The sequence below is a fragment of the Rissa tridactyla genome, chromosome 4 (assembly GCF_028500815.1).
Source record: "Rissa tridactyla isolate bRisTri1 chromosome 4, bRisTri1.patW.cur.20221130, whole genome shotgun sequence".
In the NCBI taxonomy this organism is placed as follows: domain Eukaryota; kingdom Metazoa; phylum Chordata; class Aves; order Charadriiformes; family Laridae; genus Rissa; species Rissa tridactyla.
The window spans coordinates 23075236-23091654 of NC_071469.1; the positions used below are offsets into that span (position 1 = coordinate 23075236).

The 16419-nt window shown below is 35.9% G+C and overlaps 1 protein-coding gene across 1 annotated transcript in view; it reads left to right on the forward strand.

Moving 5' to 3' along the window:
• EML5 (EMAP like 5) overlaps window positions 1-16419 on the forward strand; it is a 104454-nt gene that overhangs the window by 37387 nt on the left and 50648 nt on the right. The window contains exons 7-13 of the mRNA XM_054201236.1: window positions 1850-2051; window positions 3151-3288; window positions 4025-4281; window positions 7012-7224; window positions 7859-8026; window positions 9837-9943; window positions 10331-10449. Of these exons, the coding sequence (XP_054057211.1) occupies window positions 1850-2051; window positions 3151-3288; window positions 4025-4281; window positions 7012-7224; window positions 7859-8026; window positions 9837-9943; window positions 10331-10449 (1204 nt within the window). The remainder of the gene's footprint in view (window positions 1-1849; window positions 2052-3150; window positions 3289-4024; window positions 4282-7011; window positions 7225-7858; window positions 8027-9836; window positions 9944-10330; window positions 10450-16419) is intronic.

The window sequence follows — 16419 nt, forward strand, 5'->3', positions numbered from 1 at the left end:
TGGAACAGACTCTTGCCATGAACTCTTTCAGTTCTTGATCACTTACGTGAACTCCATCCTCATCTTTTTGACTTGTCAAATGCCCGTGACAGAGCTAATAGCTTTTTAAATATCCTGTCCTTAATAAATTCAGTTTTTTCCCTTCAGTCTTTTTTTCTTATTGTATCCTTTTGAGGATTGCCTTTATGACCTGTCCTTCTGCTTGTTTTTTTAATTGCATTTTGTGCTGCTGCTATACCTCACCTTTTGGTAATTTTATCTGTGAACACGAAGTCAAGTTCTGTATCCCTGTGAACGGCTCACAGAGCAATTAATTGACTCTAGATGTATCTCCAAGTAGTCAAATTGTTTTTCAAAATATCTCCCTCTACCGTAATAAGTTCCGAATTATTAAGACAGATGTCTTAATCATCCTTCGTCAAAGACTCTCATTGTTTGTTTCTTTATTTTTTTAATGACTGTGGACAATACAGCCATGTAATGTCCAGATTGTAGTGAATGGTAAGGTGGTTACATTCACCAGTGCAGCACAATAGGAACAAATCTGTAAAGCAAAACAGTTTGTGTGGAGTGTTAGAGTAGCACAATATATATGCATTTTGAGGGGTGTTTGAGAGGCATTAGCTCTACTCTGCCTCAGTGAACATTGTATTGCAGTTGGAGTGCACTGAGTGGATCTTTCAGTTCTGTTTCATATGGAGGGAGTCTTGTTTGCACATTTGAAAGCTATCTTGTACTGCAGAGCGTGGTAAGTAGACATGATCAGGAGCTTCGCTTTGAAAGCTAGTTTTGTCAGAATTAAAACATCAGTGCAGATGCACCAGACTGGCCTGCTAACCCACCCATTCACTGTTTCTGAGTCTTGCAGTTTTCTTTCCAATGTAAATTAATTAACATAAGGCTCTTTTTTCCCCTCTACGTTGTTAAAAATATTTTCAGAAGCACATCAACTCATACCATTACAATATTCCTTTCTCTCATTTTTGTCTCACATGTTAATCCAGAGTAGTTTTTCAAAGATCGTTCTTCACCTACTCTCCACAATCAGTGTTTAGGCAAATTGAATTAAGTTAGGCATTGCTACCTTCTGGTTATCTATACCTGAAATTGGCAAAATTGAGTTGGACTATCACCCTTTTTTTCAAAGGTGCATATTCCTAAAATTGGGCACCTATGACTGGGTTCTCGGTGTACAGCTGTCCTAACTTGCATTTTGTTATTCCCAACCTTATTTACAAACAAGTGCAGCCTGTGAGTGCTCGCCTCCGCTGCAAGCCTGGAAGCTTACTGTTAAGGGGGAAAAATAATTCCAGATACTATGAAGATGTTACAGAGATTTGCTTTAGGGGGAGCATCTCAGAAATAAGCCGGGGAGAACTGGGCTCTTTGATTGTCTTACGTATAATGCATGTTCTGCTGATGCTTCTGTCACATATAATTTAGGTTCATCTAGCTAGTACTAAGGTCCATGGTTTGATTAAAAACTGTAATTTAGATTGTCTTCTACCTTAGTTGAAATGGAAATATTCTAAATGTGTTATTTTAGATACAAACATCAGTATTATCTTTCTCTGCTAGAGATCTTGTAATACAAGAATTGACTACATGTCCTTTATTAAAATAAGGCTCATGTTTTATTTCAGAATTTTTGTAATACTAAGATGGAAAACTTAATGTTCCAAGGGCAGTATGTGTTATATGGAATAGATAAAAGGAGTAAATACAGGAATAAGAGAAGGTATATGGATACTTCTTGATGTTTTCTTGCTCTTATGTTTTGTCACATGCTATGTTACCTTTGTTTCACAAATTCTGTGGTTGTATCTCTAAGTAACAATCTCTTCTACAGGTCTGTCTGTAAGAAGCGTTTGCTGGAGAGGAGACCATATACTCGTCGGGACACAAGATAGTGAAATTTTTGAAATTGTGGTGCATGAGCGTAATAAGCCTTTCCTGATAATGCAGGGGCACTGTGAAGGAGAGCTGTGGGCTTTGGCTGTCCATCCTACAAAACCACTAGCAATGACTGGAAGTGATGATCGATCAGTCAGGTTAAATCTTGGTTGTTTAACTGCATACAGTTTTATACAAACAGCTCATTTGGTAGATAACCTAATTGAAATGTATGCATTTTAAAGGTATTAAAACATGGCATTGAAGTGCTTCTGAACCAGTTAAGTTATGCATGAAATTATTGCTCTATAGTAATAAAATATAGTGGAAATGTATATTTCACAAAAATGAAATGTACATAATTTGAACAAATTTCATTTAACCTAACATAAAACACTCATACACAAGTATCCTGTAATGTTTCTTTTTCAGGAGTTACATAAGGCATTCACAGGATACAATGAAAAAATTTGTAATAAAAACTTACGATTTTTCCTCGTACCATATTCACTTTTTCACATGCTGAGAATTAACATTTAGTTTGGAAGTTTCATGAAACTTAATGCACGCATATTAAATAGAATCTATATTCTGAGAAAACGCAGTAAATTACTTCCTTTTACAAGTTTATCTTTTTTTTTGTGAAAAACACATTTTCTCTTCTTTCTCAGTAATTAAATGCATTGGCATTTTTGTTAAATACCTTAAGTGTAACGTGGTTAAGCAAAACAGTAGTTGAATTATGATTATTGAAATGATGTTCTAGAATTCCAGATGCATCTTGTAAATGATAGATCTTGTAATGTGTCCTGTAGTAAAACCTTACATGTTATAATATCTAGTTGCATGTAAGCAGTTATGACTAATGACTCGTTAATAAGAAAGGATATATTTACTGGGCAAAGTCTTTAACTGTTCTTTAATGTTCTTGGCTAAAATGAGTAAGAAAATAGTGGAATTTTCACAGAGTGGTTTAAAAGTATGGTCATATGTTGTCATTCAGTTTATATTCAGAAAGTCAAATAAAATTAATCTGCGTCTGCATTTTCTCATTAGGAATTTTCTTGCTGTTTTAGGTAAAAGAATATTCTTTGCTGTATGCAAAATTCAGACTTTTGTCCTAGATTTTCCATGTGGAAAATTATTTTAAAATAGGACACTACCACATCCAGCATTATGCAGAAACTACAGGCTTTGTGCTATCTATGACACAGCTACAAACCGCTTCTTACATTTGTAATTGTTACTTTATTTTAGAATTTGGAGTTTAATAGACCATGCTCTGATTGCCCGGTGCAATATGGAGGAACCCATTCGCTGTGCTGCAGTTAGTACCGATGGAATTCATCTTGCTCTTGGAATGAAGGATGGCTCTTTCACTGTGCTTCGAGTTAGGTATGTTACAAAAATTAAAAAGAAATACTTCATTAACTCTTTCAAGCATATTATACAATTGCTTTTATAAATTGTTGTATATTGACACTGTAGTGATCATACATGAGGAGACACTTGGATTTCTGTTTTAAATTACTGATCTTTTTAAAATATGTGTGCTACATGTGTTCATGTTGTTCCATAATAACATATTTGAAAAAGTATATTGGTCTATTTGCAGAGCGTTCTAGGAATTGTTTTACTTTAGGTTTTAGCTTTATTAATTGTTCTTGAATTATTAAGAAACAAGTTTTCATTGCTTCCTAAATTGTTTCCATGTGTTGGAATGCTGCTGTGAGCACGTCACGCATGCAAAACCAGTGCTCCTTGTGGCCGTGATCCCACAGTTTTAAAAGGAAAATGAGATCTGTGTCTCATGTCAGTGAAGTTTTCTTCCCTGAGTGAATAAAGATATGGTAATCTACCCGATTAATTTTTTTTGTAGACCCAACTTGAACATTCCTTTTGTTTGCTTTCCCTCAGCCCAGTGCAGCACCTTTTTCTGTCACTATTCCCTTCTCTTTTTTTTTTTACCATGGAGCCCTACGCAAGTCTTAAACATAGCAGTGTTGTGTTTGCACATAGGATATAAAGTCCACTTCATCATTTCACAGTTTTGTCCATTTTTTAAAGCTGGGAACTTGACAGTATGATAAGGCTCCTCTATACTTATGACATGCTTTCTTTCATACTACAGAGATATGACTGAGGTTGTTCATATCAAAGACAGGAAAGAAGCTATTCATGAACTGAAATATTCACCAGATGGGAATTTCCTAGCTGTTGGTTCCAATGACAGCTCTGTGGATATATATGGTGTTGTTCAGCGATACAAGAAAGTTGGGGAATGTATTGGATCTTTGAGTTTCATCACCCATATGGATTGGTCTTCGGACAGTAAATACTTACAGACCAATGATGGCAACGGGAAGAGACTTTTTTACAGGATGCCAAGTAAGATTCTGAGTTGCCTGTATGAGATTTGTTACTTAATACAGAAAGAATGTATAGTAGTTCCATAAAAACAGCCAAATATAGATCCTGGTTCAAAGCACTGGGTTATAGAGATATTTTTTTTCTAAGTTTCTATAAATATTTGCTATATTTGAGTAAGTATAGCATTTTCTGGCAAAGATACTTAAATATTTTTATCCTTATATGTTTACTTTTCTTTATAGTGCATCTTTTCATGGTAGAGATGCTGGCTTATAATTTATTTCTCAAAAATAAATCTTTGCTCCCACTTTTTTAGACAAAGAATAATACTGCATTCAAATTCAGTTTTGCAACAGCTTAATAGCTTTGTATTTATTGAGCTTAGGTATTAAATAGATTATCATTTGCTTGCACCGTATGGTTTTTAAAATGTGTGGAAAAATCAATATGTTGCATCTCGGAAGAGTCATCTGGCTTTCTAGAACTGTGTTTGCAGCAGAACTGAGGAATTTAACTTAAAAGAGCTTTTACAGGGAGAAATATCTGCAGATAGAAAAAATCAGGATGCAAATGAATTTGGAAGTCTAATGGCATTAGGTAACTGTAGAGAAAATAAGAGTACCTGATATAAGGATGCCAGAATGTTAGGAATTACTCACTGGAAACAAATATTTAAGCTGCATTACATACATGATTCTATCATGCAACCTTCAAAATGAATAAAAATACCACCATGAAATTTAGCAGGGTAGTCTGCTGATAACACAAGTTCGTATGTGTCTTTCCTCTTTTATGATAGGGGACTATTAAAGAAAATTAGTATATTACGTAATATTCAAATATAGTTTTCTGATTCAAAGTTTGTGACAACCCTGTAATTGTAAATATTTTTCAAGACAACACTGTCTTGAAAACTTGGCTCAACTGTCCCATAATCTTGAAACATTTTTCACCATGACAATTCCCTCTGCAGAGGACATATGTACATATTACATGTATCTTAAAGCTTCGCATTTAAGTAGTCCTGATTACAGTATGTCAAGGGCAGTGTTTGTCACAAGGCTTCACTTGTTTCTTCTGTGTGTATGCACTCTTTACATAATATCATTCTATATTTTTCCCACTCATTGTATTTGTAATAAGTATTTATTTATCATCACCACTTAGTATATTGTCCCTTAATTTCTTATATAATATTTATGCTTTGCACTGTAGATTATTCATAGTTCCATGGAGCTTTTTGTGACTCTCTTTGCTGAAGCATCTAATTCATTTGATGTTTCTGGTTTTGTGCACTGAATGAGACAGAAGATATGTGAGAAAAGATAGTAAGTGAGAATTTAATTAGGCTGTAACAAATACATACACAGAGGATGAGCAATTCTGAATTACATAGGCAGCTTTCAGCCTGGAGTTCTTTGATATATTAGAATGTGAGATAGTGGAAGCTTGTTTATGAAAAAAGTTTAGCAAAGTCAGTGAAGTTAGAGGAATCTCCTAAATATTTTAAAATAATGATGGGCGTCATATAACACTTGAAATTCCACTATAAATGAGTAAGGAACTTACAGTTGCCTAATACAAGATCTGTAAGACTTAGTCATGGATATAACCAGTACTAGTAGTCATCGTTTACACGGATTAGTGATGGAAAGAGATTACAAGGTAAACCTTGTCAAAGGGTGTAGTTATTTCATCAGAGCTGAAGGATCTTCAGACAGGGCACCTGAGTTCCCTTCCAGTTTTTGGAGGGGTATATAATAGTTAAACTTTTCCTTGAGCGTGAATTGTTAGGTTTTTTGTGGTTTGTGTTGGTTTGTTGTTTTGTTTTACATTTTCCTTTTTAATTTATTTGCCATTTTGCTTTATCTTTTCTCTATGGCTGTTCTTTCCTCTGTTTATTCCAGTCCACTTGCGTTCTCCCTTGCCCTAACCCTCTGTTGAAAACTTACCTCCTTACAATACCTGAGGCTGCTCCCCTACATTCCATCCCATCCTCTCCCACTAGTCAGAATCCTATTAAAAATAAGAAAACAGGAAAAAAACCAGCCCAGATGCCCTCAGTTTTGTTACCACTGAAGACTGAGGGATGAATTATTGGCAGTGTCCTGCTCAGGTTCTGCCGTTGTGCGATGAATCTGACTCACAACTTTTACATTCGCTTGCATTGTTCTTTTGTTGCTCCTGCACTTTGCTTCTGGTCATTCCTCAAGACACAGTATTTATTAAATGGGCCTTTGGTCTGACTCAGTTCTTAAGCTCCTACATGCAACTTTGTGGGATTGGAACAATCTTATTACAGATAGAGCTGATGTGAAATAATGTAACAAGGATCTAAGCGTAAAATTGGTATTTTCAGTAATTTACAGTGGCTAGATCTAAACGCGTTCTTCAGTTTTTGCTCTAAATAATCCAGGTTTCTAGAATAGTTCAGCAACAACTTTATCTTAGAGTGGCTACATGTGTTTTTGATAAACATATAAAAATAACACAGCCTCAAACAGGTATCAAGAAATAATAGAAACTGTAAAGTACCAAAGCTATGCTCTTCTTTTAAGTAGTCTTGAGAAGCCTTACTACTGATACTGTTGGTCATAATAGAGAATATTAGATCAGGACAGTTTTGGAAGATAGTTTTTAATTCTGTCTCACTTGGATTTGATTCTGGAAAATTTTAAAAAATTTTACATTCTTTAAAATTGCTTAAGTGAATATTGGAAAAATAGCCCTTTAATTTTTTTTTTTTAGGTGGAAAAGAAGTAACAAACAAGGAAGAATTAAAAGGCATTCAGTGGGCCTCATGGACCTGTGTTTCTGGCCTTGAAGTTAATGGGATCTGGCCCAAATATTCAGATATAAATGATATAAATTCTGTGGATGCAAATTTTATTGGGCAAGTTATGGTTACAGCTGATGATTATGGAATAGTAAAGCTCTTTCGATACCCATGTCTAAGAAAAGGTAGTACCTTTAAGTTCTTCAGTTAATTCTAAGTTAATTATAAACATAAATTTTTGAATTTTGGTTATTCAAGAAAAAGGTTTTAGAAAACTGGGTTTTTGAAAATTATATCAATGGCCAATATTTATTCTTAGAAGTTTAGTTTGAGCTCAAAGCTCATAAACAATAATAGGCTGGTGTATTGACAACTGTAATAGTAACAGTATCTTATTTGCATTTTGAATAGGACAGCCAGAAGTTTTACATATATTTTATTTTTAAAAATAGTTTAGTTTTGGTTTGGTTTTTGGCGAAATTTTGGTTTGCAAAGATAAAACAAAGCAAATGCAATAAAATTTTAAAAAAATATTCCTTTAGTACACCTCATACAGCACTATCATACGTCTTCTCTCTTTGTGTTGACTTGTTAAAGATGATATAACCTGGAATCCAAATTTAACAATTTGTCTTAAAGACAGATTAAAATTTGGGAATACTGCATGAGATTGCCGCTGTTAATTAAAATATCACTAGTAATTGGAATATCTTAATTAAACTATTACTTTTTGTATGTGTTCCTTGATATGTTTTCCTGAGGTGCTTCAGAAACTTTTTTTTCCACATATATTGAAAGAGATTTTTATTCTTGTTCTAGGAGCAAAGTTTAAAAAATATCTTGGTCATTCTGCTCACGTGACAAATGTCAGATGGTCGCACGATCACCAGTGGGTTGTTTCCATTGGAGGAGCTGATCATTCTGTCTTTCAGTGGAAATTTGTCCCTGAGCGCAAGTTGAAGGATTCTCTTCACATAGCACCTCAAGGTAAGTAACTTATAACTCCCTCCAAGGTGGGAGGAGGGGAGGCTAAAAGAGAAGTAAAATTCTTTGGTGCAAATATAGAAATAAATAGTCTGCACAAAATTGTTGTTTTTTATACCTTTGCAGCTGCCTGAAGTAGCTGGTGGCGTTGCCTATTACTTGCCTGTATCCTGTATGCTCAGTCTAGCAAGATTGTGAAAAAAATTCACTGCTCTGTTCCCTGTGTAAAGGGAAAACTTAAAAGTTTGTATTATAGATATGAATTTATGAATTCTGTACATATATCCTTTACTGAATTGACAACAAATGGGTGCCCAGATGTCAGTAGAAAAAAAAGATGCATATACTCATTTGATTAAAATGTTTGAAGTACTTAGATGATAATTTAAGTATTGTAATTGATTTTTTTTTTTTTTAAGCAAACTATAGGTGTTTAATATTTGGAAAAAAATGTAGATCATGTTTCCACCAGTGACTGATACAGCAATTATTCCCCAAATCAAACAATTAACTGAGTGCCTCACTTGGAAATTCCTAAAGGAATTTAGAGAGTCCTTTAGGGAAATAAGTATACAGAGTTACAATTAAAAAGGCTGTTTTATCCTTTAATTGCTAAGATCAGATGAAGATCTATCAGTGTGGACCCAGCTAATAGATAAATGAATGCTGATTCAGTGCTGGTCTTGTCAGTGCCAAATGCAGAAAGAAGCAATAGGTACCTTCATCTCCTTGATGGAGCCTCCAAAAATCCTTTAACTGGTTTGATCCTTTCATGGTATGAATTAATTTTCAACTAATTATTTCCCATGTCCCAAATTTCTCATTAGCTACTCGTTCCCAAGATAAAATTTTAGGTGTTGTTTAGATTCCTTGTTCCTGGATATATAACCTTACTTCTGGCTATCTGACAGTATGTGCAACATACATCTGTTTTGTTACACTATTGATAATTGTCCTGTTAATGACTTTTCTAACTCTGTAATTGGCAGCAATATTATTTTTTCTGTAGATCACTGATAAAAATGTTAAGTATTATAGCTCCAAAGATTGCTCTTTATTGCATATTTCTAGAAACATTTCTTACTGAGTGGTGATTCTCTCTTTGCAATTACATTTTGAGATCTTTTAAAATCCATTTGTTTTCTAGACTAGTTTTTTTGTCTGGTTTCTTAATCAAAAAATGTGCAATGTTCAATCAAAGGGTGCAGAAAGTTCCAAATATATTATCATTTATCATCCAGGACGTTCTTTTCAGTTTCTGTTGGAATGAAACTCTGTACTGCAACATTATTTGGCTTTCCCCAGGTGATGTAAAACAGAAACATTAAATGACTACTGTTTTTCTCCACAGTAACTAAAAATTTTACCACTTCCTTCCCATATATGATTTTTTTTTTTTCCTTCCTGATCTAGATAGAGAATTGCAACTTACATGAATGGCTCATCTAACCTTAAGTTTCTCTTTGGAGCTCTTTACTTCTGTTGTTAGTTTTCTGCAAGTCTTAGTTTCTGCTTTATACTCATTACTTCATTCTCTTCTTTCTCCCTTTCCTCCTAACATTAATGTTGAAGAAATAATTTTAAAAATGAAAACTAACTCGCTCCCCAAACCACATAAAAGCAATTATCATACTTAAAAGTTGGCTTATTTCTACTTTATCAGCAGAAGTGATCCTGTCAGTTATGAGCAGTTTATGTTGTAGTTAATATGAGCATTGGTTGTCAAATGGGAAACATTAAGCAGTTCCTTTAAACATTTTCTGATTTATAACTGAGGTTGCTTCATTTTCTGTTTCTTTTTTTTTGGTGGCAGAGAGTCTGGTTGATTCCAATAGTGATGAATCAGATTCAGATCAGTCTGACGTTCCAGAGCTGGACTCTGAAATTGAACAAGAGACACAGATCACCTATCGTCGACAGGTAAAGATTTTAGTTTTAATGGCAGTTGGAATGTTCCGTAGGTTTTAATTTGGTCTTTTATGAAGACCTGTTGAAATTTGAGAACTGGGGAGACTGAGAGCTGAGCAGGAACTGGCCAAAACCTTTAGAATTTTTATTATCTGATGCTTTCAAAATATTAAGATACAACAGAGGAAAAAAAAAAAGTGATTGCGTATATTCGTAGTGTGTTCTACTAGAGTTTTGGTTGTAAGTTAAAAATCAGTTGCGCTATACAATAGCCATCTACAGTTATTAGAGATTTTTTTTCAGTTATATCAGTGTAACATTTTTGTGGGTGATGACTGTGGCTGAATTCTCAGAAACATACTTTCCTTATGAATCTCTTAAGTGTGCTCTTTCTTAAAGGTTTACAAAGAAGATCTACCTCAGCTTAAAGAGCAATGCAAAGAAAAAAGAAAAAGTGCAGCTTCTAAGAGACGAGAGCGAGCTCCAGGAAACAGTATAAGATTACATTTTGTTCATGGGTATGAAAAGCAGTATTCTTTAAAATATATAAGCAGACTGTTTGTGTTTTGTAGACTGGTGTTTATAATTTCATAACCTGATGAAGGACTTCTAGGTCAGTTGCTTTGTGATTTATTGTTTTTATTTATTTCTGTAAAAATAAATTTACACTAGAAAGTTTGATGCCGAGCTAGACTAATTCTGAACATGAATTCTGAAGTGAATTTGCACTGAAACTTTAGCTAATATTTATTATTTGAATACAGGTGACTAAATATAGTATTTGGCTATCACCTATATTTTTCTGTATCTGGAAAGTAATAGCTCTCCTTGGTGTATTATTTTGGAAGCTACGACAGAAACTTGGTGTAGTTGAAGATGACTGGGTTCTGTACTAAGTGGTGTTTCTATCAGTGTTTTATTAAATTAAAAAAAAAGTATAAACTGTTTGTACCTAATCTGAAACAACTTGTACATTCTTCGTGTTAGTTTAGGGATGAAATAGAATTCTTAGTAGGTCCTATAAGTGTGTCAAATTCAGTTTAATTCTGGTTTTGGTGATAATTTGAGTAACAAAATGACTTTCAGATGCATCCTTGAAATCTTATGATTTCTTCTTTGGGATTGGTAGTCTCATGTAACTCTTCATAAGTGAAGACTTTTTCATCAGGACAAAGATGTGGTGGTTTAAAGCCAACTGGCAGTAGATGTTACTACATTAGAATAATGATCAGAAATATAAATTCCCTTGATACAAAGCAAAACCAAAGTGTTTATTAAATTGAGGCACTGGAAATCAGGCAATATTGTGTTTCCCTTTCAAAAGATACCTCTTTGCAGGGATACAACTTCTTTTTGGAGGTAACTAAATGCACAGTGAAGTTAGTGATACTGTCTAGCTTTATAATGACACTTAAACAATTTTAGAAGGGCTCCACATGGAATGCGTAATAAATTAATTGTCTAAGACTAGTTAATCACTCAACTCAGCAATTTTGTCTGTAGAAGACATGGAGTCTAAGGAATAGCTTTGGAAGTAATGACAACTGGGAAGCTTGGTACAAAGCTGTGTTTTCTATTTCTGTTTTTGATGCTCCAGAATTCTCAGTTGAAGATTTTTATATTTGTTTAGAAAATGCATTAAGGTGGGTAGCTGTATGTAGTCTTTAAAATTTGGTCTGAGGAGCAAACCAAATGATCCTGAAGAAGATGTAGCACAAGCAAGGGCCCTGGATCTTTGGGATTATTGTTATTTCCTTCACAACAGAAGTGAAGCTTGACCAGAATATCCAGGAATGACCAGAAGTAGAATATCCAGTTGAGTTCTGTCTGGTTACCCAATGGGCATCAAGGAAACTAATGAAGAATCCATGCTGAACAACAGATTTTTCTCAGTGTCCAGGCTGTTAACTTTAAAGTGACCCACATCCAAGTGAGTAATAGGCATATTCTCTGATTCAGGAAGTCTGCTTTGCTTCATCTTTCTTTAGCTGCAATGGAAATGTCTTGGATGTTCCTTGAAAGTATAAAAAGTGGTGCTTTTTCAGCTAGGGGATAAGAAGCTCTTTTTCCTTTCTTTGTTTTTCAGCACATTGGTTTTGTGTTTTGAATTTGTCAACTGCCTTGAAAGATGAGCTTTTAAAAATCTCTTTATATCCTGTAAGAAATCTTTTAAACCTCTGTTTACTTCCTCTTTTGGAAGGGGATAAAAGCAATAATGCTGAGTATGTGAGCCAGCCACTGACTAATACGGAGGAGAAAGCAACTTCTATTAACAGGTTAATCTTTAAGTGCATCTTTCTCTGAGAAATCTGATGCAATTGTCATCAGAAGCATGTTATAAAATTGGCGTACTAGTTTGGCCTGTTTTTGACTTTTCCTGTATTTTCTTTCTGCCATGTCTTTGACAGTGGTGGTGGTTCAGAAGCATAAAAAGAATACATCTTTTGGGACATTCAGAGGAACCACTTTCTCAGACTCAGTGCTTATAATACTCTCTTTTTGCTGGCAGGGAATAGGGATGCAAATCTAATACTTATGTCTTGCAGTCTCTCAAAGCTATGCTGCCAATCTCACAAGAATGATATATATATATTTTAATATTCAGGGGATTTAAGCAAAATCTGGTTTGAGTTTCAGGATATTTATTGAACTGACCTTATCATAAGATGAAATTTGGTAATGGTTTCAAGATGAGATGGGATTTCTTATGTTCTTAAATGAGTCTTATGACACCTTGCATGGATTTCTATCAGAGGGCTACGAATACCTACAAATAACACCTGAAGGGAGTAGGCTGTGAGTGGATCCTGTTGAGAAAACACTGTTGCCATGTGAAATTATTTGGGTTTTTTTGTTTTTAATTATCTCTTCGTTTGTGCTATATAGGCTCTGACCTTCACCATGTTTATTTTGACATTTAGTTCTTCTGGAGATTTTTGGGGAGGGTTGCATTACCTTCGGAAATGTCCCATTTATACTTTGAAAAGTAACATTCAAATTTTGAAACACTTAAAGCATCAGACAAACTATGGACGTTGACTCTTTTCCCAGAGAGGGCACTACTTGTGAAGTTCCCCCTTAGTTGGCTGTAGATGTGTAACTTGCAACTGTGGGTAGGATCCAGCTTCAGGTTAAAGAATTTTAAATTGTGTGCCTAAAAGTAGGTGGGTTTATGTGTGTATCTGAACTTCTGTCACAGTCAGTGGCGATCCAGTCAGTGGAGCATAAAGAGTGATTTGGCTCAAGTAAAACTAAGTGCTGACTAGTCGGTCAGCTGAGTAGCCCTGCAGGTTCCATTGGCTGTATTGACTGGAACACTGTTGGTTAAAACATAGGTGTTAATATATCTAACACAGATGTGAACACCTATCTTAGCTATGTTTGCCTTAATCTCAAAGTGAATCCAGTCCTTGCTCTTCATGATCTTTGTAATGGCAAAGTTGTTTTCCTACATAGCATTGAGGTAGCAGTCTTTTCTTCTGAAACTTACTGTTGTATTAACTTGAATCAGTCCTGGATTGATGGTTTGATTAGCTGTTGCTGAAGAACACTTGAAAACATCAACTACTGCAGAAAGCTTGGGGAAGAGTGGCTAGAGAACTGCCTGGCAGAAAGGACCTGGGGGTGTTGGTTGACAAGTGGCTGAATATGAGCCAGCAGTGTGCCCAGGTGGCCAAGGCAGCCAACAGCATCCTGGCTTGTATCAGGAACAGTGTGGCCAGCAGGACTAGGAAAGTGATCGTCCCCCTGTACTTGGCACTGGTGAGGCCCCACCTCGAGTACTGTATCCAGTTTTGGGCCCCTCGCTACAAGAAAGACGTTGAGGTGCTGGAGTGGGCCCAGAGAAGGGCAATGAAGCTGTTGAGGGGTGTGGAGCCCAAGTCTTATGAGAAGTAGCTGAGGGAACTGGGTTTGTTTAGCCTGGAGAAAAGGAGGCTGAGGGGAGACCTTATTGCTCTGTACAACTACCTGAAAGGAGGCTGTAGCCAGGTGGGGGTTGGTCTCTTCTCCCAAGTAACAGGCAATAGGACAAGAGGAAACAGCCTCAAGTTGTGCCAGGGGAAGTTTAGACTGGATATTAGGAAAGAATTTCTTCACTGAAAGGGGTTTATTAAGCATTGGAACAGACTGCCCAGGGAAGTGGTTGAGTCACTATACCTGGAGGTATGTAAAGACGGTAGACATAGTGCTTAGAGATACGGTTTAGTGGTGATTTTTGTCAGTATTAGGTTGATGGTTGGACTAGATGATCTGAAAGATCCCTTCCAACCATGATTCTGTGATTATTGTGTCTTATTATATATTATCCAGTAACTGTGTTGCAGAGCTTGCTTTCAGTATTATTTAGTTTCTAGTTGCTAATCAAGATACCTCGTAAATTATTTCTGTGGTTTGTTTTCTGCATGCAAAGAAATTGTTTCTCTTTGTGCTTTTTCTGACATTAGCTAATAATCTCAGTTCTAAATTGGTTTAGTAATATGGAGATGTAAGTATTTTGGAACTGTGTAGCACATTCTGAGGGAATAATTTTCTACAGTGAAACATACTACTTTTCATCTCTGCTTGGACTGTCTAAACCCATCTGGTGAAAAGTACCAATAGTCAGGGAGTTAGTAGCCCAGCATGTGAGAAAGACCAGATGTGTTTAACCGGGTTACAAGCTGTCTTTGCTTGGTATTTTGGCAAAATATGTTTTATTTTAATTGTAAGCAATTGATTGTACACCTATTTAATTTCTTTTTATAACTGGAGGTAGTGAACTAAAATCCAAGCTTCTGATCATAAAAAGTTATAAATATGAGTAATATGAATTATTTTCCTGCATCCTAGATAAATTTTGGGGGTTTTGGGTAGTCCTGTGCTATATGGCATTAATGTACTCACTGTGCTTAGTTTAGGGTATATAGGCAATTGTTATGACAGGAGCTGGGAAAATTCTGAGTTTCTGGATTGCAGGTAGAAGGATCTGTCTTAGTGCTTTTTACTTTTGTAAGTGAACTGCCAAGCTTGTAAGAAATTGCTCAATGTCCAGTATTTCTAAAGCATTATTTCTTTCAGCATACATATTTCTGTAGCTGTTTTTTGAAATATTCTCATTTAAGGTGCATATTCAGCATTTATTTATTTATTTATTTATTATTCTGCACTTGTAAAGGAAATCTAGTATTTTTAAAAGAGCACAGTACAGAGCGAAGCACAGGAAAATGACGTCTGAGCAACGATGGGTCTAGATGTCATCTTTGGCACTGTGCCTGCCTTTATAAACCCTGCTTCTCAATGACTGTTGTCACATCCTTGAACTGTTGGTTTTGCATACTGTGATAGGTTATTTTTGTTTTCTTTTTTCATAGTATTTTGTAGATGATTACATGTTATGTCCCTGTAAAAACTAGTGGCTGAACATCAAGGAAGGGTGCAGGCAGGCAGGATGGGCAGGCAGCACTTTGGGTGGGGCAGAAATCAGCTTCAAAACATCTGCATGTGTTGCCGCTGGGGGAGGTTGTTAGTGAAGGGTATGGATGGAGGGAGAGCAAGGCATGACTGAAGAGTCTGCACCTGAATTGTGAGTCTCCACTGTTGGTCACTTTGAGAAGGGCAGGGAGCAGACATATAGCTGAGCCCCACACTTAATGGAAAGAAAGACCTTGAAACGACAGTAACTCAGCAGCCACTGAAAAGTTGCTGGGCTGGGACCAAACCTGAAGTTAAGAACCTGCCTCTGAGTACCAATCTAAACAGTGGGTTGGAGGGAGACTTATTTAAAAACTTTTGTTCCTGTGCTATCATAGTTTTTGCTGGTTTAGGAAGTTCGCTTTGCTTGTTCACAGTCTAATGAGACACAGCTTTGGACTTCACAGTATCACAGATAACGCAAAACTGGGATGAGTGGCTGGTACACCAGATGGCTGTGCTGCCATCCAGAGGGACCTGGACAGGTTGGAGAACTGGGCAGGGAGAGATCTCATGAACTTCAGAAAGGGGAAATGCAGCATTCTGCATCTGGGGAGGAGTGGACCTGAACCATCTGCTGATCCATTTGAAAACTTCGTGAGATGAATTTAGCAATTTTTCTCTAATCACTTGTGATCTGCCATAAGTACCATTGCATGTAGCGTGGGTAAGCCAACAAAAATACAGCGTGTCCAAACCTGCTCCAGGTACATGCTGTGGTTTTACTAGTAATTCAAGTGTCTAGTATTTGTGAACGTGGATCCATGGTTGAGTACTCATTCATTCACTATTCATTCAGAATAGTATCCATTAAGCTAAAGTTGGTCAACTGCTTTAAAGATTTGTTACTTGACCAGTACACGGTTGCACCATGTGTGCAAGAAAAGCTGTATATAATTTTATGAAAGACTTTTCTATCTGGATAGCATAATTCCTGTGTCATTTAAACCTTTGAAGTGTCTCATACACAGTAATTGTCTTAATGCTACCCATTCATTTTGTGTAAGACACTTATTGGTATGCGTACAGATGCATCT